Genomic DNA, 22,058 nt, shown 5'->3' with positions numbered 1-22,058 from the left:
TATCAAAACATCAGTTCTTCATCTATAATCTCTCAGTATCTTCTTAGTCAAAGAAAACTGATTCATGTTAAGACTTGACCAGCACTGAAATAGGAAGAGGCAATGACAAAAATGGGATCTCCACTTTTTTCTAATGCAGTAATCAGTCTGTCTGATCATATGCCCATTCTCCAACAGTGGCAGCTTTTCAAGATTCAGGTAGGAATTACATATGTGACTGAATAGATTACAGTTGAATCACAGACTTGTTTAATTTGGCAGAGACCTTTGGATATCATTTGCTCCAACCCCCGACTCCAAGAATGGCCACCTACAGCAAGGTGCTCAGGGCTGTGCCCCATCAAGTTTTAGGTATCTCCAGGGATGGAGGCTCCACAGCCTCTCTGGGCAACCTGTTCCATATTTCCACTAAAGAATGTTTTTCTTATAAATTAAATGTCATGTGTTTCAATTTGTGCCCACTGCCTCTTGTCTGTTCACTGGGCACCTTGCTCTGTTTTCTTTACTCCTCCCCATCAGGTATTTATAGACATTGATGAGATTCCCCCTGAACATTCTCTTGTCCATGCTAAGCAGTCCCAGCTCTCTCAACCTCTCCTTATCTGTCAGATGCTCCAAAAGTGCATTTAAGTAATAAAATACCTTAAAACCAATATTGCCAGTTCTTTGTTGCTTCATTCAAACAAATACAATCAAACCCAGTTAATTTCCAAGCATTCTTTTACTTCACAAACATCACTGGTTGGAAAATACTTAGTTTTCCATTGTGAATTCTGAAATTTCTGAATATAAGCAAACGACTTGTACAGTCTAATGGTTCAAACAGTCTTGCCTTAGTAAGTAGTTACACATAACTTAGGATCCACCTGCATGGATGGAAGCAGGCTGACACCAGCTCACTCTACCCAAAATTTGAGTTGAACAGAAGTTAGCCTAGTCTGCTCTGGAAGCAATGCAACTGTCTGAGCCTGAGCTTGGGGCACACCCGAGCTCTGCAGCTCCGGGCTGTCTACACTCCACCTTGTAGACATGCCTAATGCCTATTCAAAGTACTTGAGTACTATTTAATGGATTCCAGAGCATAATAAATCTTTCTAACTATACAAATAAAAGATGCACTAAAATTTAAATGCCTTTTAAAACATATGTTTATAAAACTCCTTAATAGAGTCAGTTAAAAAAAAGAGTGATTTAGATCCACTTAACATCGACTTGACAAAGACTGGAAGAGTGTTAAGATACTGATTTTACATTGAAATCTTGCTTTTCATTCTGAAACACCCCCATATACTCCACAAACTGACAAAGGATTTGGAAGGCTCCCATTTTCTAGCATTGAAATGCCGTCACCTCCACCGTGAGACAGAGCAGATGTCTCCGTGCAAAGTGTGAAACTGCAGAACAGGGCAGCGTGCTCTTCTAAGCCAGGCTGCAGTTAATAGGAAGAGAGAGGAACAGCGGAAACAGATTGTCAGTATTTAAATTGGAATTTGGCCAAGAGCCCATGATTGGCAATCCTGCTTTTTTGTAAGAGTGCCATGAAACGTGATCGTATTCCGGGTTTTACAACTCACTGGAAAGACTGGAGTAAACATGGTCAGACCCTGAATAGGTGGAAAACTTCATTATTTCTATGAAAGCTGTAAACTCTTGAGTAGGCAAAAGCACAGTGGAAGTCTCAGCAAATCATATATACTAGAAATTTCTGCTATTTTTACTCCCAGCTATACCTTCTCTAGTTTTTTCTGCATCTTTTACTGTGACCAACATTTTGGCTTATGTAATATATGTATATTTGTGTATGTATGTACACACACAGGTAAAAACACATATATACATAGATATGTTTATAAATAGAGTATTTTAAATGTCTTTAACTTGCATATTAAGTATTGCAATACAAATTTTTTTCTTAGTTAACTAAATAACTTGTTAAATTCTTTTGCATAAATTACATATATATGTAAACAAATATAAAATTACCTCACCTATTTGTGACACATTGTTTTTCCTATGAAGACATTTATGGGTGAAATACCTCATCTTACATATGAACACTTCTATAACAAGATCAAATTCTTCCAAGATACTAAAGACTGAGTTGCAAATATTAAGGACTTCTTTAACATGAAACTTTGGTAAACAAATTTAACAGCAGAATTTTAGTAGCTGATTCTACAGGAAGTATCTTCATAACCTATGGAGGTAGTTGAAACAGAGTATCAATGTCACAGTTCATTTCACATTTTACAGTCTGTTTCTGCCTCCTATCAAAATATAAAGTCCTAAAATTTTTGAAGAAAAAAAAAAAAAAGCTTTTCTGTTATCATAAAAATGGTCATAAAAATTACAAAATTAAAAGTTATAAAATATTTAAATTACCAATTTCTAAAGTAACAAAATTATAAAATTATTTCATAACAATTTATCTTCTGAACTTCAGATTTTTATGAATACCACTTAATAAATGCTTACACACAGTTTCATTGCCTTTCATACTTTTGCTGTTTACTGAGTAGTGCATGATTTGTCAGTATTTCAAAATTTTATTATTATGAACTGATATTCAAGTCAGAAAACAACAGAAATATTTCTGTCAGTGCTCAGTGGCTTTTGCTATTAATTCTTTCAAACATAAAATTTTAAAATGCAATAGACTAGTCCAATAGTTAGGCAGGCATTCATAGTTTACATGTATGACATACATAGTTTACATTCCTCGCATTACAACATGACTAATGTAATATTGTCTCAAAAATATTTTAAAAACCCTTTAAAAATACAAAAACATGAGACCAGAGTGATAGAATATATTACATGTTGGGGTTTTTTTTAAAAAAAAACAAAGACAGTGGGCTAGATTTTCTTCAGATTAATATGGTTTTGTAAAAATGCTTGGTTTTGTTGAAACAACTTTTTCAGACATAACTAATGAAAAATATGCTGTATATGAAACAATTTATATTACATAATATGTAATATATTTTATTTGTATATATAGAGATATAAATATATAAATATGTATATCTACATATAAATATGTATCAAAAGTGTGTGTATGTATGTGTGTAACTACTGCAGCTGTCAGGTATTGAACTGCAGCAGAAGTGAACCTCTCACAATACATCTACACTAGCAAGTTAAGAAGACCAATGGGGCCAAATTTGTCGGACGTGGTACCTACTGTAGGGACATTTCAGGGAAAAGCTTCATATCCCATTCGAAAGCTCCAGTCTGGTCCTGTGAACACCCATTAGCAATTATGATGCTTTTCCCAGCTTAGTTTCATTAAAAAAAACCCCCAAAAATCCAGTTTGCATTAATTCTGCCATCTCACTTGGCAGCTCCAACTAATGCCACGTCCACCAGCTTTGTTTTTATTAGATTGGCATGTTTCTCTCCTCCCCCTGCAAAGGCTGGGCATGTGTTGAACTCGTCCTTCTTGTGAAGATGTGAGCACCCCAGGAATTTGTCACTATTATTTTTCCTGGTACTTTCAAAGTAGAGACATTGTCTGACTCCCTCAGTTTCACCACTGATCTGTTCCTCTAGGGCAACCAGACTTGCGAGCAACTAATGAAAACTTTGGGAAATTAAGGTCATGATAAGGTAAAAGAGCAACAAACATTCTCCCTCATCTCACCATTGCAACAGTAGCAGCAGAAAAAAAAACAACCAAAACAAAAAAACCCAACAAAAACCAAAACCAAACAAGTAGAAGCAAGTTTTGGAAAATGTGGTTTGTGAAGAAGGTATGGTTACCCTAATTCCTTACCAGTGTTTCCTTTCAGGGTTTACTTGGTTTCAGGTTTTGACTCCCCGCTTCTTCTAGGACACTCTTCTAGGGTGGCTACAAGGGATGGGAAGTTTCACAGCAAAACTGAAGTTATAATTGTAGATATCCACTGACAGGCATCATCTAGGTATTAATGTGGTATTTTCCATGTTACTGTGTTGAAAATTTTGATGCAGCCTCACATCCCGTAACGTACATAGTCCCTGCTGAGCTGTATGATCTAACTAGTTACCACATCACTACAGTAAAATTCCTTCCAGATACTACCTCCCACAATCAGGACACCTTTGGTTTGTCATAGAGATTTCATGGAGGCTTAAAATACTGATTACTAAGGTAAAATATCAATTTATGAAGGTTTTACTTGTAATTACAGTAAAATTTTCTAAGTGATAGTTTTCTTGTTCAAGAGGAGGAAAGAGGATTGAGAGGAATGTGCCTTTTCAGCGGTGAGGGTAAACTTTGGGATCTCCTTCACAGCTAAAGACTGACAAGACCAAATGGATGTCAGAGTTTTAATGATAGTATTTATAAATTAGCAATTGCAAGCCAATAAACCATCTGGCTGCTGGTGCTACCTAACACTGTAATCTTAACACTGCTGACTGAGCAGAAAAGTGACCAGCAGAACACAGATGACTTATTTTGAGTCCCTTTGTCTCTCCTGATGTGGACACCTGCTCAATAACTTTGATTAAAAATTTGAACAGAAATGCATGCCATGTACATGGAAAGCTCTTGGGCCTTTGTGAGAAGACTACAAGAACATGACTGTCTGAGCAGCAGGTTGTAGGAAGGGACAGTGAAAAGTTAACCAGTCTATGGACCAGACCCAGCCACAGGTTGCCAGTTGGATCATCCTGCTCCACTAAGACCAGAGTGCCAAATCTACCCTTCTCAAGAGTGGTTAGAATGAGTCAGTGTTTGAAGAGCTACATGTATACCCATGTCGCTATGTGAGTCCTAGTGTGTTTAGAAAACTGACAAGCTGTAGTTAATTCCCTCAAAGAAAGATCCAAGACTGAAGTAGACAAAACTGTTGATGAGATCACTAGTTAGAAAAGTGAATTGTGGCAAGTAAGTTAGCTGGGCTGTGAAGACTATGGCCTACCTGTAGAAAGCCGCGAGATCTTAAAAGAAATACGCAAAAAAAAGGCTTCTTCATAATGAGTGGTTGGTGAAGACTTTGAACCATAGCATAAGGTGAAGGGAAAGGAAGTGAAGAGGCCATGGGAGATATTAAGTAGAACATTCACTTACAAGGGATCTCCTCTCCGCAGATGTTTCTGTTCCAGGCACAGGAAACTTGAAATTATGTGCTAAAGGCCCTGGGACCATGAAAAAAGACAAATCTACATGGATGCAGCAGGCCACCAGTTAAACAGAAGGAAAGCTAACTATTTGGAATAAAACAGCAGTAGCAGCAAATATATTTTGGAATGTACAGATACCATAAGCATATAAAGTTATGTATTTGACCAGCTACAGCATATTTAGTCTGATACTGTTTTCCACTGCTTTAAGAAAGGTAAATTGAAATACGCACAAAATTACTCTGTCAGCATACAAAGGGATGATGGTTTTCATGAGGCATATTTCAGTATCGAGTGCGTGCACTTCTAAATTAATTAGCTAAAACTTTCATGCCTTTTATTTGTGATGTTCCCAATACAGGAGGATTTGTGACTATATATGGATGTGTAGAGAAGAGATTGCAACTGACAGTTTGAGCAAAAACAAACAGAGCAGACAGGCACGACTGATTGTTCCAACAAACAGACAATTTTGCAACACGTATGCAAGTCTGAACTCTCTCTGGTTTTCAACTAGCTATATAAAACCATCCCACCCCAAAGCTTTGATTTTCTGTTCTTCTTCTTTACATCACCATCACTGTTTAACAATTAAATGGGACCCCCTGGAAGAAAAAGGTCAGATGTCTTCTTGTAAAGGATCAAAATTACAAATATTTATTGGCAATTTAGCATGTTTACACTGTCTGAACCACAGAAGTTGCTATTTTAAGTGACCACAGAAAATGAAATATAGAATTATTTTACACAGCTATACAGAACAACTAAAAAAAAAAAATCCTTTTAACATTACTTCAGTACATACAACATTCTCTTGCTAAGCCAACTATATGTTGATTAAGAGCTACTCAGGACACTGAAATGCCACAGCTCACAGCAGATGCTCCGTAACCATCAAATTTTGCATTTGATTCTCTGAGGCGTAGTACCAGTGTATCAGTTCAGTCCACCCAGTCTGAAGTTGTCTTCTCTGAACTCAACAGAGCTGTGTGCAGGCAGAATTCAGAGCAGCTGGGGAAATGAAATCTATATACTCTCTGAAGGCGAAAACACAGAGGTGTGATGTAGTTCCTTAGAAATTTGGAGTTTTTTTAAATCTTGAGTCATTCTGTGTCAACTCTTCTGGCCATTGGGAGAGATGAGTCTGGATGTGTCACACCACCCTGGGCAAGCACCTTGAACTCCTATAAAGATGCATGTGCCTCTGCAGTTGTTCTGCTACCTGTGACCCCCTGTTTGGGGCTTAGAAAGTCTAAGACTGGCTGTTTTACCCCACAAGCTGATTTTACTTTCTTTTCCTAACTTTTCTAAACAACTCCTTTGTAAAAAAAAAAAATAAAAATATTTAGCTTTTTTTATTCAAGGTAGCAAACATCAGCTAGGTTTTTTAAAGAGCTATTGCTGTGCTTTAATTCTGCTCCAACTGAATTGAACGGCTAAACAGTCATTGATTTCAGTGAATGCAGGAACAGATCTGTTCTGATGACTTTAGAAAATGCCTGGGTTGAGTATTAAGAGATTTAATCAGCTAGAACTGTGTAAGAGCAGAAGTTTTGAAAATTTTCATTACAGGAAATGAGATCTTCAGTAAAAGTAGTGCTTTGAAAAATACTGCATAAAAAGACAAAAAGTGTACTAATATGTATATATTAACTCCAAAAACTGTGCAGTATATATATCGTCTTTATTTGCAAAACCTAAATGTCTGACTTAGCAGGACTTGTCTTAACAAAGAATTAGTCCAGGAAAAAATGAAAAATGTTACAGTTCCCAATACAACAGCTATATTTTAAATAAAAATAACAATTATATACATGTACAATATTGTAACGATATAAATTGATGAAAATAACACTGATCAGTATCAAACTTGGGATTGAACTTATCCATCCTTAACAGATGAAACACATTTCACAGAAATAGATGTAGGCAGGGTGAAGTGAAGTGATATTCATGGCTTACCGTGAGGAAGCTACCATGAAAGTCAAGGTAAAAAATGTAAAGAACAAAACTTTAAATAGACTTCTATTTATAAAAGTTCAGCATTATAGCAGTTGGGTGCATGTGCTGCAGAAAGACGGTAACAGCAACGTGATGGTAGACAACATACAACACTTGCACACATACTCACGCACACAAACACACACGTGCTCATGCTCAAATGCATGTGCACAGGTCCTCAGCTTGGTTATACCAGCATACAACCTACTAGCTTTTGATGGGGGCAACACCAGCAATGGGGTTCACCTCTCCTGTTTTTAGCTGTCTGCAAGGTAGCTGTAGCTACCTAAAGTCAGATGAGATGAAATCCATCTATGGTAACATCAGCTGAACGTTTTAATGAAAACTGTTTTCATCCTGAGCATATTTAAGGCACTTTATTAAAAAATCTGAAGTTAATCAAGACTGGAAAAAAAGGTAAAAATCCATACATGTGAAATTTGGAAATTAAAAAAAAAAAAAAAAATTCCTGAGTTTTGATAAATATTTTTATTATAATAAAATACCATGCCTATTGAAAACATGTTTTTTTTATAAAAGCATGTTATATGACATTTTTTCTCAAAAAATTAATGCCTTAGTGCACGAAATATGTTAATAAGTTTTTGGGGACATCTGTAACAAATTAATAGGCAATGAAAAGCCAAAGAATGACCTGTCATGTATGCACAAAACATGCATTGCTCCTGGCAACACACATTGTGTTTACTACAGGCATCTTTATCTTTCTTTTTTCTTACAGGGTCCTGCCCATATTTCAATACTTTATAATTAATAACGCTTCACTAAACTATTTACAGAAGCAGAAACTAATCACACATCTTCTTAAGCCCATAAATATGGAACTACAGAAGCAGAACATATTTTAAAGCAGTATGAAGATGAGTGTGCTACACAGTACTGTTCTCTAGAAGTACAGTTTGTGAATTATTTTCTTTATGAAGATTTAAATCTAAATGAAAGTAGAAGTCAAATTCTCCCTTTGTTTTCCTTGGTTACATTTTTTTCCACCTTCTATTTCTAAAGGATTTTGCCCCAACACAATATCTGGATGGCAAAACCAGTTATAAATTGTTGCAAAAGTATCTTGAGTAAAGAACTGTCAGGCTTTTGAATGCCCACTGTTTACACGAGATACAATCAATTTATTTGCAATTAAAAATAGATGGTTTCCAATACCAGCCATTGTTTTTATGGTTCTAGTAATATCAATTTTTGCTTTTGGTGTGTTCGTCTCTCCTTCACTGTCATTAAGCACAAGTAACATGGAAACAGTGAAATGGACCATACCCAAAGTGCTGCCAAATGCACTGAACATACACAGTGGTTACAGAATGGTATTTACAGAGGCCTTGGAATTTTCCTGTTAACAATACTAGGTATAAACAATCATCAGAGTGAAATGCATTTTTGACTTGATTGCATCCTTTAATATTTTCATTAGCTACCTCTATAATACCTCTGGCAAAAAATCTACTTTTTTACATTTAAACTTCGATTACAAAGTACTTCATGTTTTATTTTTAAAAAAACACCACAATAGTGATGGTGGTTAATCTGCTTTATAAAAGATAATACACTGAGTTACATATAATAATTACTTTGATCCAATTAACGTTATACTGCTTAGTAATTACTGTGACTTCAGTTCCTACAACTGTTATAGTGAATACAAACGATCGTCTAATGTACAGGAAGTGGGGATCATTTGGAAGTGCTGATTCAGAAGCATTCAAGTGCTAACAATGACTTGTTCTTTTTATGCTTTTCTTCATGTTCCACAAATGATGATTTCATAAATGTCTGTGATTTTCCATGTGACACAGTTTTGGGGCAATTTTTTTTTTTTTTAATGTTCTTTTTTTGTGCAAACAAAAAATTAGATTTTTTCTAAACGTTACCATCTCATTAAAAGTGATTGCCACTTTTACTTAAAAAGGCACCAGCATTAATGGAAGAGAATATACCTCTTATAAGTGTCCTATGAAGAGCTGTACTTGTTACTGGAGCGGAAATTATCATATCCGTGATCATTAGCTTTGAACTTTAAACAGGACTGCCTTTCCTCCAGGGACAACAGATCTTTGGATTGGCACCAGCAACACAAGCATGACTGTTAAAATAAAAGGAATAAACATGCGACATCATTTTGTTTTGCACACGTGGCAAAACTGCCCTTCTTCAGTGGTAGAGTAGGAAATGGCAAATGTGCCAGCTGCCATTTTGGGATTACATTACTGTAAGCAAAGAAACAAAGTTAAGCTCTGCATTGCTCAAATGGACACTAACTACTGGGATACCCCATTAGCAACCTGAGTGCTGGAGGGCAGGAAGAGTTATATACAATAATGGCCACACACATACCCTTTAGAGTCTGGCCTACAATTCTAAATACATCTGAACAGAAAATTATGACTCCTTGTTGTCCTTTTTCTAACAATTTTTCTTGCAGAAAATATATCTGCAGTAATCTATACTTTCTATGCAAGATGCTGCTATCTACTTGATTTTTTGAGGTGAAGGGAAAAGAAAACTAAGTAGGAGAATAGTGAAAACCTACATACAATTCATACATTTACTAGATGTACTACAGACCATTTACTGATGCTACTGACTGGCCTTTGGGTGTTGGAAGTCCGTCTGGGATCCCGCACACCCACTTGTTTCCATGCTCAGCGTGCCAGAGATCTCTTATGTGCTCTCAGTTCCAGTGACTCTTTCAAGGAGCCAGAAATGTAGACAGGGAAGACAAGACCAACACTAAAGCCTCTTCAACAATTATGTGGGAAATACCTTACACTACTAGACATAGAGCTGACTAGCTTCTGATGGAAAGATATAACCAGTAAGGAATTTACAGAGCTAGGCAAAAAGCCTAGTAGTGGCCAATGGTTAAATGCTTGTCAAGAAAAGAAAAATCTAAGAATTTGTGGTAGGCAACGTAAGAACCCTGATACAGTGTCTGAAGACAGTAAGGGGCCACAAAAAGTCCCAAATCTGGACATTTTCTGAGCACACATGAAGGTTGAAGGATTGATGGGCTGCAATCAACATGTGATCCAGAGCCTGAAATCCTTCGTGGAGAATTAGTGCCCAGGACAAGTGGGTTCTTGCATGCTCTGCATTACATAATTGCCCTCTGATTTAAGCACTCAGTCAGGATGGGGAGAACCCGGGGTCAGTGACCTCCCCGTTGGGTTGCAGAGGATATGGCTACGTGTAACTCAGCAGCACAGTCTGAGGCTGCTTTGTCAGGGCTCCCAAAGTGGCTGGGTGCCAGCTCCAGTCGGGAAGTGATGTAGCACTGATTAGCGTGGTGCCGAGAGGGTTTATTGTACATTCCTCTCTTTTGCTTTCTCTTTTTGTCCCTCTGAATCCTTAATTCCTTTCTATGTAGCTTCAGCAGGAGAGGGAGAGAACACCTACCACAACCCAGTTAAAATTTAAAGTAAAATTTAATGACCATTTAAAAGGCTTTGTGCATGTTAAGGAATTAATTTTACTGCTAACGTCATCTTTTAAGCAGAGGAGGAGCTCCCAACAGCCTCTTACCTTAAAGCAGTTTTGGAATCTTTTGCTCACCAAATACAGAGCTATCGGATTGATGCAGGAATTCAGTGAAGCCATGTTAATACCAATGTAGTCCATCACAAGAAAAAAGCTGTGTGGAAATTAAAGTAAGTGAGACACTTCTCATTTTCTCTGAAAACACTTAGCAGAGGTTTACAACTATGAATGTTGGACTCAGTTTCAGTCAACCAAGACTAACTATGAAACGTGATAGTAAAGGGGCTTATACCAACGTGATTAACTCATAGAAGCAATAATTGTGCTCAACAATAAAGTCTGATTCAGTAGACCATTCTCATGAAGGCAATTTCAGAAGATTCAACCACCTTAACTTGTGGGAGGAAACATTCACAAGGTTTTCTTCACAGATTTAATCCTAGCTGTTCTGTTGAAAGGGAAAACAGGGACAGAAATTCTCCCTCCACCCTTGTAACACCACAAGACAGTAGGACAGTCCCAAAAGGGATAAGGAGGAATGCAGGCCAAACAGGGATTTCTCCTAATTTTCTGACTCTACTACTGGAGTGAAAACAGAGTATTCTGGATAAAGGAGCAGAGAGAACTTCAGACACACAGAGTAAGCTAGTTCATTAGGAAATACAAATGTGCTTATGGAGAATGTCAGCAGTGCACAGACATTTTATTTTTGCAGTCTTACCTTAAAAGTTCACATCTGTTAGGGTCCTTCTGATCATAAATAGTGAGTTTCAATATTCTGCTTAAGTGAAGTGGGAGCCAACACAAGGCAAAAACAAGTACCAGACAGAACACAGTTTTGGCCACCTCACGTCTCTGAAAAAGAAAATTGGACAGAACAGTGTTACAGTTTGTGTGTCTCTCTCCGTTGTTGTTGTTGTCTTCTAATATGCAAATGTTTAATAAACAAAATAACACCCCCATCAAGAGAGGAGTTAGGAGAACATCAAATACCTTATTTTCTTGGAATACATAATTAATCTTTTCTATTGTTTTAGATGTCTTGCACCGATTCTCTGTATCTCTAATTTTTAAAAGTATGAGTAATAATGGAAAATCAAGGACATGGAAACAGTAATCTAAATGAAAATGAAGAACATATTAATCTCCTCAATCACTTTCAAATACCAGTTTGTTTTCAATTGCATCTTCTTGTGCTTTGATCTCAGGTCTTATTTTAAATGCCCCAAGAGATTTCAATTACAAGCTTTAATAAGATAAGAGGAAAGGAGCACAAATATACATTGTAGTACAAATGTAGTTTAATTCTAGTGACGTATGATGTCTGTGTCTGGTGCACTACTAAATTGGAATGTTCTGCTAACACACTCTGCTAACCTCACTATAGTTTAGCTTGAAATTGCTTCAAAATAATTAACAATTTAATAGCACCAGCTTCTAATTGCAGCGCGACTTCAGTTTTTATTGCAAAATATCCAGCCCTTGTTATTGTAAAGAAGAAATAAAAACTGTAAAATCAGAAGATTAACATCAAACTAGAAAAAAACAGTTTTGTGATTGTCAGGTAAAATCTTAGGATTCTTGAGGTCTCTGATATATATACATATATATATATATATATGAGTTCAACAGCACCACTGCTAGGAAACTTCTCCTTACTAGTAATCTTGAAGTCATCATGAAAGAACAGAATAATGATGTGGCAGTAAAATCAGTAAAGGTATTATTGTCATCCTCTGTACAGTCAGCAGAGTTGTCAGGGATAAATATTTACCTGTTTTAAGTGGTCATTTAAAGCAATCTGCATCCCACTTTTCTTTCGTAACATCTCACAGGTCATGAGAGTATAGAAAAATGCTGTGATAGCCAGTGGCAAACAGAAGTAAAAGCTAAACAGCCACCAGTCTTTAGCTTGCTTGTAGAACTAGAAGGAAAACAAAAGCAAAAACATTGTTAGGAGCTGAATGCTGAGCATTTTGGGAAGTATGCTATAACTAATTGGTCAGTCTGTCCTAAAAAGCATCTTTATAAAGTATACATTATGGATGAGAAAACAGGACAAGACAGTAATAAGCCCAAAGCCCACAGAACCACATAAGTTTCTGAATGCTTTTCTTTTAACCAATATACTTCAGAAATTTATCAGTATTTCATTTGAACATTATATTCACCTACATTTCACATACACTTGTGCACATTACAATCCACACAACACTGAGAAGATCGAAGGAACTGTATTAAAGCTTATAAATGTCAGTGTCAGTGTCAGTGTCTTACCATCATAAAGGATGTTTTCTGTGTGGGGTGAAGCAGGCAGATTCTAAGGTCCTTTCCTCTGTACTCCATTGTAATCATGTCAAATGCGATAGCTTCTGGAACAGCCAATATCACCGATATAACCCAGATCAGTACAATTTCAACAGCAGTCCACTTTGGCACTCCAATGCCTTTAATGCGACTCCAAGAAGCAACTGCTCGGTACCTGAAGCAACAGCGTAAATTTGCAAATTAAAAATATGAGAAAACTTACCTGGTTTAACTGGCTTAAACTCAGTTTACTCATATTATATCAGCTGAGTGGAAAGGGCGAATTTGAGCCAATACACACGTTGAAAAGAAATTTATAGAGTTTGATGAAAAAAATGGATCTCACCTATCTATACTGAGAGCACACAAACTCAACACTGTGATGCCCACTGATGCCTTTTGAATGAAGGGTACTAATTTGCACATTTCGACACCAAAGGGCCAGTCCTCTGCAAGCAGCTGTGAAAAGAAAATAACAATTAGAAATGAACCATTAAAAAAAAAAATTCCTAAAGCTGGAACATGTCTTGATTGGTTTTCTTTTCCACCAAGTAAAACTTAGTCAAGAAGAACCTTTTCACAAGGGAGTCTCCAAGGTGTGTATCCTAAAAACTAGGCAGTAGCTTCACAGTCACTCCCTGGCTGGGCAACAATATGCACAAAAGGCTTAGTCCTGACCTCTTAAACTCTGCACGTCATTTTGCTTCTAACTTGACCACCCCAGTGTTTATGGTAAAAAAAGACTGAGCAAGTGAGGACCTCCCTCGTCTTTCTACTGTCTTTATCTGTCTGGAGTGTTCTTTGCTTTTCTTATATGTGCCGAGTAACTGTAAACCCAGAAAATGACTTGAGGCTGATCAGAACAGGGACAAAGCCAACAACTGCACATCTCGGGTGGGGTTTATTTGAAACTTGGTGTCTAGGCTCCCTCAGCTGAGAAGTCAGGCAACACTGGAGAGCAACGCATCCCCTAGTTTTTAGCTGACCATCTGATAATGAAACAAAGGACCCAGTGGACACTCAGGGAACCTAAACAGCTAGTTTGAACTAAATGTTTTGCAGCAGGTAAAGACAGATCAGATGAATCCTGCACTGAAGATCTTCATTGACCAGCTTTCCAACGATTTTGTATTACAATACTGAAAGGACAATCTGCACATTCAGCAAACCTCTAAGTGCTATGGAATAAAGAAAACAGCATAATGAATTCTAGGTTGGTTCCATTGCACTTTGGGTCGTACACTTTAATGGAAATCTTCTGTGACATCCCTAGTGGTACATTTTAGCTGATTTAGGGGACAAGACTTACTGGACACAGAAAGCACCTTGCTCACAGCTGATGCTATGAACTGTTTGTCTGTAGCTTCAGTTTAGAAACATTTAATCTTTGTACTCTGCCGTGAGCTGCTCTAATGGCTCAAATATACCACAGCAGCAGCCAAATCTTCCAGTTCCTCATAAAAACAAGACTCTCCAGAACAGATGTTGTGCCAAGAAATAGTCGCAATCGTTATATGCAAAAGTAAACTTTCTGAGTTTCTGTAATTAGTTACATTATCTAAGTCCCTCTCTGTTTTTCATAACTTTCTTCAAATGAGGCCTTTTGGATCTGTTGCAGATAGAGGGCTACAAAATGGAAAAGGGGAGGAAAGAAGAAGAATAACTACCCAAAAGAGATTGCAAAATTTTTCCCTTGGCTCAGGTCTCCTCAGACATCTCATTTAACAGGGATGTAAGGAAAGAAGAAATAAATCATCATACTGCACAGATTCTGCTGGGGACCAAAATGATTGCAAATAGCCACAGAGTTGTCTGCTCAGGTGGGTTTGATTCAATTAAGTCCTTAAGCACACATACATGTGCATCCAAGGATAAACAGTTACAAGGTCCAATACAGTTTTTTAAAAGCCCTGATATAACTTAAGTATCATTTTATTTTAACACAGAAACAAGTTAAGTATATTTCACGATCAGGTCGTTTTGGAAATCCCTATGAAGTGCCCACCAGTATTTTCAGGTACCAGTACACCTTCAGAAATCTGCTTTAGTTCTGTGCTGAAATGGGATCTTTGAAAGAAGAGCAGTAGGAAAACTGTAACATAGCCCAGCTTTGATCTATTTCTTAAATGATCTACTTAAGTAAGACAAAGAATATAACACTTCTGAAGCAGAAAAATAAATTTTAAGGACTCATGTTTCTTGAGAAGTTTATGCAAAGTAATAAAGCAGAGGAAGTAGGAATGAGGTTTTAATAACCATAGAGTATCTTTTCCTTATGTGATGTGGGAAAATAACTCAGTCTGTAATTAAAGTATTTTCAGTGAAGCCTCTCCCTGAGACTTCTTTTGAATTGCTCTAAGGGGGTGATAGTAACAAACCACTACTAAAATTGCAATGTCAGTAATTACAGGTGTTCTAAATGTACACTCTACAGAATCCAGTGACACCTGGACTAATTTAATTTATATCAATCAGGCAGTGAAACTCCAGCCTACCACACCTAGTTGCTATAGGAATCAAGGACTGGGTAGCAACTGTATTGTATACTTGTTTATAGTATCTATCATATATTGTACATCTGTATATATTAAACCAGAAATGACTCATTAAAAACCACTTCAAAATGAAAGTATTTTATTCTTTGTTAAACTCAAATTCAGAATTTTGATCAAATTTCTGTTGGAAGATTCTGTTGAAGATTTTTAGCTACAACTACCTTGTGTATGTGCAAGAGACTCCTTGTCTCTCTTCCCTAAAATCACAACTGTTCAACCGCACATCAGAGATTTCTCTGAACTAATGCTTATCTCTCAGGTGCAGACAGTCACACCTGTGCTCCAAGCTGACTGGATTTGAGCCAGCTCCAGTTTGGGAGCCATATGGCTGGATTACAATGGGGCTGCACACGAGTGAATGTGGTTTACTGAGAGAAAGGGTGCATTCGCTTGGGTTTAGCATAACATCAAAATATTACTTGCATTCAGCCAGCTTAAATCAGGGGCAGAATGGACACACAGCTGTCTACATTGGATTGGAAAAACATGTCCTTTATCTCTTGCAGCTGATGTATTGTGAAATTTGAGCATTTAATGCATGAGTCATAAGTTTCTCTATCATGGTATTACAAGTGGTTAATGGCATGCTTTGCAGGAAAAGCTTGAAAACATTAAGAAAGTAAAATTTTAAAAGTGGAATGTTTTAATTGCTGAGCTATGCTTCCTTCTTGTTTCTCTTTGTTTATCTCTGTATTACCATGTCCTCAAAATACTGCCTTGAAGTATTGTGCAAATCCACTGTGAAGTATTCAGAACCATCATATTTGTGGACAAGAGCAATGATTATTCTTAGTGAAGTATAGATGTAGTCTAACGCAATTTTGTATGGGTAAACTGAATTTCTTATGACTCAGAATAAGGTATCTGTACAAAGAGTACCATTTTACAAATGACAAATGACTTAAGAGTCATGACATACTGCCAAGTGGCAGCAAAGAGAAAAATAATGTTGCCTTTTCAACAGTAAAATGCCAAGAGAAGTGTACCCCTGGCTGTATTCTGAGTGACCTTTTCCAATGTTTTATAGTCATTTATTTTACACGGGCAAAATTTTAACTGCTAAGCCACAGAAATGTGTTGAAGATTAGATGAAATAGAACAAAAGGAAAGGGAATACACTGTCTCCAAAGAACCAATACATCTGTTACACTCTTAGCCAATACTTTCTCAGACCAAGCACAGATCTGAGCCTAAACTGATGTGAAAGCTGCACAGCTATGAAAGTAGCCCCAAGAGATGTTGTGACTCAGAGACACACCTGTGAATTGCAATTCCTGCTCTGCTTCCTCTTGGTTGTGTAGGATTAGAAAGATGTTTCTCACCAGCTGCTGGAATACGCCAGCATGCGAGCAGGATACGCTGCTCTCGATGGCTCAGCTGCTGTGGCCACCAGCCAGAAGGCTGATGCCACGGCTCCAACCCACTACTGTTGACTTTCTGCAGTCGGGCACAAAGAAGTAGCAAAGCCTGTACTTATTTATGTCAGTGTCCTAGTCCCAAGCAATGAATGCACGTGGAAATGCAGAGCAGGAATTTGTACTTCCTCCTAACCGTGTTGTTCACAGCAAGTCTAGTTCACAAGATGATAGGGCTCAATTTTCATAATTATGAATTGCAGAGTTACAGGGGAAATCAGACACGCAACTGCACAACTAACTCACAAGCAACTTTTTTTTCAATATATCTGCAAAATGACTGGCAGATTTTCACTCCTGCTACTTTCATGACAGAGGGGTCATGCAGATAAAGCATTTTTCAGTATTTCATAGGAGCAAGCATTTTTCAAAACAGGAAATTTGCCCAGGAAATTAAGCTTATGGTCAGGGGTAAGTCAGACAACATTACAAAACTTATTAATATTCAACAATAACTACAATGTCAGGGTGGGGACCTTCACTCTAGACAAGGAAATATATTTCCCGTTTCCTAGTTAAACTAAGAATGTTTTACTTCCCTATCCAATAAAAATTGTAAATCTTAATGAGGCATGTAATTAGTTTCTTTTCCTGTAACTTTATTACTAACTTTTGCTTAGAAACTTCTTTTTTTTTTTTTTAAAGCTTAATTAAGGTCAAGTAATATCATACAGACATCTTGAAAATGACAGAAACCTCCTAATATGTTGACAAAGTAAAAAATATCTGCAATTTCACAATCCGAATGAAAGGACTGAATCAAAAGTAACCATTAAGAAAGCCATACTGCTGTCAGGGTGGGAAGCACAAACACAGGGCAAAAAAAAAAAAAAAAGAAGATGAAAACTTGTTTTGAAATTTGTCACATTCATCTTTTAAGTGAATGTATACATAACAAACGCATATATAATGAAAAAAATAAATTTACAAATCTATACTGACATCATCCAATGTATTTCAGTTTGGAGATCCATCATGAAAACTATGTATGCATACTTTCAACAATGGACAGGCATTTCCACTACCTCATATTGGACTTCAGAGTAGATTGCTCCCATCTAACTACAGAACAAAGTCACCCTCCATGGCCTGTAGAGTCTAGACAGGTTCCTTTACTGCACAATTCATCTCTTTCTTAAGTGCCTATAAGCTGCATTTGTTGACCACAAAGGGTTCCTAAGCAAACTAAACTTCTAACTTAATATGGTCAGAGATCAATAAACTTTGTGTACAAAATTCTGAGATGAACTTTGCAAGACCTCAAGTAAGTGGTTCAGATGTTCAAAGAAAGGAAATAATGCATTTCTCCCAATAAAATGGTTATAATCTTTAACACCAGAAGAACCAGTGGCCAAGAGTTGTAATATGGAATAGTAACAATGTTTTCTAAAGACAAGCACCTTGACCTTTTTAGAAAATTAGGAAATTATTAGCTTTATCATGATACATCCCCTACAGGTGCCTGCCTTACAAAAGTTAGTAAGGTCATCACAAAGACGTTTCCATGGAAACCCTGCCTTTTGCAGAGTACAGCTGGATGAACAAAGTGGCCAGCTTGCATCTGCATGGGATCTGCAGTACCTCATTGGGCCTTTCTTATCTTTGCAGTGCTTGACAATGCTATATAATGTTAACTATATTTTTATGTAATCCCTAAAATACTTTACAAGAAAAAAAAAAAAAGCTAACTTTGGCCTTTGATCATTGGCTTCAATAAAAATCAGTTTTTGTTCCTTCCCTGGACACGCTCTGAGATAAAGGAATCTATGACAGTATTTCCAGGTAGATATTCTTTCCCAATCTTTGTGTCATTGCAAATTGATAGACAGAGTTCAGAAAGTCACACAGGAATATGCGGAAGATAGGTTGTTCCCCCTGTGAAAAATCCACTGGAACATGACAATGAACTGGATTCTATATAAGAGAATAAGTATTACAAAATGAGAGAGACAGATCTCTATATATCAGAAAAGAAAGAATGTTACTATATTATTTGATTACAGCTTTTTAAGCCTATGTTCCTATCTCATTACACACATATATGCATGAGAAGCAGAGCTAATGTAAGTTTGGAATTTCCGATCCTGATGGTGTTTTGGTGTCTTATACATGTCAGTTACAAACTTTATCGATTTGTGAAACTGAGTACAAGCCTTCCTGAACTGCAGGCCTGTGCTGTCAGGTGTACAAGCTGCTACTGCCTTGTTTTCCAAAGATTAAGGGCAGAGAAGGACATAAAAAGCTCACAGACCACAAAAATACAGTATTTCCTGCTCTATCCTTCTGTTTCTTACATTCACACCTTTGCCTGTTGTTTGTGGCCTCAGATTAGTAAAGACACACTTACTTCGTCTGTTTAGTAAAGCAGTTGACCGGGTCTAGGACCACCTTCACATCAAATTAGTAACAATTTTGCAAAGTATGTACACTGCCACAACAGGACTGAACGCCTCTCAAGCCCACATTTCACACCCAGTTTCCTGACTGTGTGATAAAGTCCAATACTTTCCATTTTCTACTGAATGTATTGACAGATATTCAAATTTATCAAGTGCAATGGACTAATTAGCATCTCACACATTGGACTGCATTTGCCTCACAATCAAGATAACACCTGCTTTTCTGTAGATACCCTCAATTTAAGAGACGTACATTTTCATTTGTGTATTTTTTCAGCTACTCACATATTCACTTAAACAGTCACAGGGAACATCTTTTGCAGTTACCAATTTTAATACCTAACCAAATGCTGCTCGTAGTGCAAATTCTGAGTTCTCTCTTATAGGTCTGTCTGGAAAGCATTCTCAGACACTTTCACACTTTCTACTGCAAGCGTTGTTGAGTAAACTGATGGCTTTTTATTAACATGAAAATTTCTCTCACATTCTTTTTCACACAGCTATCTAACTGAGGATCTGGTAGTAATTCTTAAGATCTGTTTCATCTAGTTTAAAATTGCTTCAAATTGCAAGTTAAAATGTTAAATATACTTGATTTACAAACCAAGCCTTTTCCCATGCTGCTGGGTGATTATTGCCAGTTTTTGACTGCATTACTCTATGCTCCCTCATAAGGTTGCTCTGTGGATGGAATCAAATGGGTTGCACAACTGATAAAAAGTTAACAACTAAAACAACACCCAAACTCTTAATTTTGATTAAATAAACAAAAGAGTTTATATAAGATTTGTTGCGTTTTGATTTTTTTTTTTAACTTACATTCATTCAAAAGTCCTGTTTTAAACCAGCAAATATTTCACTCACTATTGCAAGGGATAATATAACTTTATTATGGTCTTTTCATTAAGATGAGCATGGGAGATGCAGCCCCCGAGAGCCATTGCTCAGCTGCCGGCATTATCAATAGCACAATGAAAATCCTGTACTTGTAGCTGGTATAATATTTACCTATTTGCAACCTGACCTTTTATTCCTCACACTCCTACCTACCCATTATGACATATTTGATGATATTCAATAAAGATAAGGACTGCCATGTTATCATTAATTTAATTTTGAAATAGTGTGACTGAGATCGCGAAGTCTTGTACTGAGCAGCTGTTATTAATATATTTTATTTTTTTTCTGAGAACAGATTAAAAATATTTTTGTTCAATACCCTTTTTTACAAAAATACAGTTTTTTCAAAACAGTTTATTTTTAAGTATTTTGTTTAATAAATTCCAGTCTCCCCCAGAAGAGTACAAGCCTCTCGCAAGAACTACAACAAATGTGTAGTATGGAAAATATTGAAACCCCAAATCAAAGAACTCCCATGTAATCCGAATTATCTGGCTCATTAATTTAACACAGTTATGATGAGCTTTAAGTTCCCCGCTTTACAATGCTTCAATACTTTAAAAGGATAAAGATACAGCATTCTCCTATTTCAGCAACTTCTGGGAGTAATCACTATGGATACAGAAGACTAAATTTAAAACCCGTCCCTTCAATGTGGTTTTCGAAAGCTAAAAGTAACAAACCCCTGAGTTTAAAACCATGTATCTGAAGGGAGGAGAAGGAATAGATGAGGGCTCTCATGTTCCCCTTACTCAGTAACTGATGGGTGCTCAGGGACCCAGACTGTAAACTCTCAAGGCAGAAGACGCCTTGTTATTTCCAGCATCCCTCCCAAGAGTGCTGATGGAAACTAGAGGCTGGATTCAACTGCCTATCAAATTCCTAAGGACAAACCGACTGTGCAAGCTGGGTAGACGAGACAGAGGTTGTATCTCTTCCGTGGCAAGTCTTGCCACAAACAGCAGAGTAAAGAAGGTACAGGAGCTGTGTCTCATGCCCTCCCAGCTGCCCACGCTGCAACAGCAGCAAAAGGGTTCACAGCTCAGGACAGCATCGTGCCTCACAACCGCTGGATGGATGTATAAAACTAATGCAAAACGTTCAGCTCAATTATCTTGTTTCCTCTTGAAAAAAAGCTCCCACGCCACCAGCGACTGTTACAGACCCATGTGGAGTATATGACTAAATCTGCCCCAGCTGAGCAGGAGGGATGGAGCGGTACCCACAAGACAGGGTCTTCTGTGCTCCCTCCTCCATTCCTCGGGGGAAAGGAGGAAGTGACAAATCCATTGCACGTTTCTCTACTGCATTTATTTCCTTTATCCCTGGGACAGAACCTGTTTCCAGGTGACTTTCAGAGCCTGGCCACCTCCAGCCACACACTGCTGCACCATTCCCAGCCTGGACTGTTGAGAGGGTTGGGACTGGGGCAGAGAGGAGGTGCCACTTGGGACAACAGGGACAACATCTGACCAGATACCACCCTCCCGCGGGTTTTTGGCAGGAGGTCTAGCCCCCGGGTGTCTCCCAGCCAGACACAAGGCACGTTTCCCCTCAGCCCCCAGGAGATTCCCCAAGGAGTTTCCCCTGCTCCAGGACCTTTTTTCCCCCTGCTCCGGGACCCACCCCCGCCTCTCCCCCTCACCTTGTAGACGCTGATGGGGATGTCGATGATGATGTGAAGCAGGTCACCCAGGGCCAGGCTGGCGATGAGGATGTTGGGGCCGTTCCTCATACACTTGTTCTTGTAGATGATCCGCAGCAGCGTGGAGTTGCCGATGATGCCCAGGACGAAGACGAGGCAGGACACCACCGTGTTGATGTACTTGAAAGTCTCCTTGATCTCCGTCTGCCCCGTGCACATG

The 22,058-nt window shown here is 37.8% G+C and overlaps 1 protein-coding gene across 1 annotated transcript; it reads right to left on the bottom strand.

Annotated features, from left to right (window-relative positions):
• Window positions 1–8,525: 8,525 nt before the first annotated feature.
• Window positions 8,526–22,057, bottom strand: EDNRB (endothelin receptor type B). Its single transcript, XM_010176740.1, has 7 exons — window positions 21,839–22,057; window positions 13,271–13,383; window positions 12,895–13,099; window positions 12,392–12,541; window positions 11,339–11,472; window positions 10,663–10,771; window positions 8,526–9,223 (listed from the first exon to the last, which is right to left on the bottom strand). The coding sequence occupies exons 1-7, from the start codon at window positions 22,055–22,057 to the stop codon at window positions 9,092–9,094; spliced, it is 1,062 nt and encodes a 353-aa protein (XP_010175042.1). The 3' UTR covers window positions 8,526–9,091.
• Between the last annotated feature and the right edge of the window lies 1 nt (window position 22,058).

This window comes from Antrostomus carolinensis, unplaced genomic scaffold (assembly GCF_000700745.2).
Source record: "Antrostomus carolinensis isolate BGI_N321 unplaced genomic scaffold, ASM70074v2 scaffold4441, whole genome shotgun sequence".
Classification (NCBI taxonomy): Eukaryota; Metazoa; Chordata; class Aves; order Caprimulgiformes; family Caprimulgidae; genus Antrostomus; species Antrostomus carolinensis.
This window is presented reverse-complemented; position numbering and strand designations above follow the sequence as displayed.

Excerpts from the sequence above, each read along its gene's own strand:
- EDNRB (XM_010176740.1), bottom strand. The coding sequence starts at position 22,057 with ATGTGCACGGGGCAGACGGAGATCAAGGAGACTTTCAAGTACATCAAC. Across the intron at positions 13,384-21,838 it reads TCCCCATCAGCGTCTACAAG|CTGCTTGCAGAGGACTGGCC; the intron begins GTGAGGGGGAGA and ends TTCTTTTCACAG. Across the intron at positions 12,542-12,894 it reads AGAAAACATCCTTTATGATG|TTCTACAAGCAAGCTAAAGA; the intron begins GTAAGACACTGA and ends TTTTCCTTCTAG.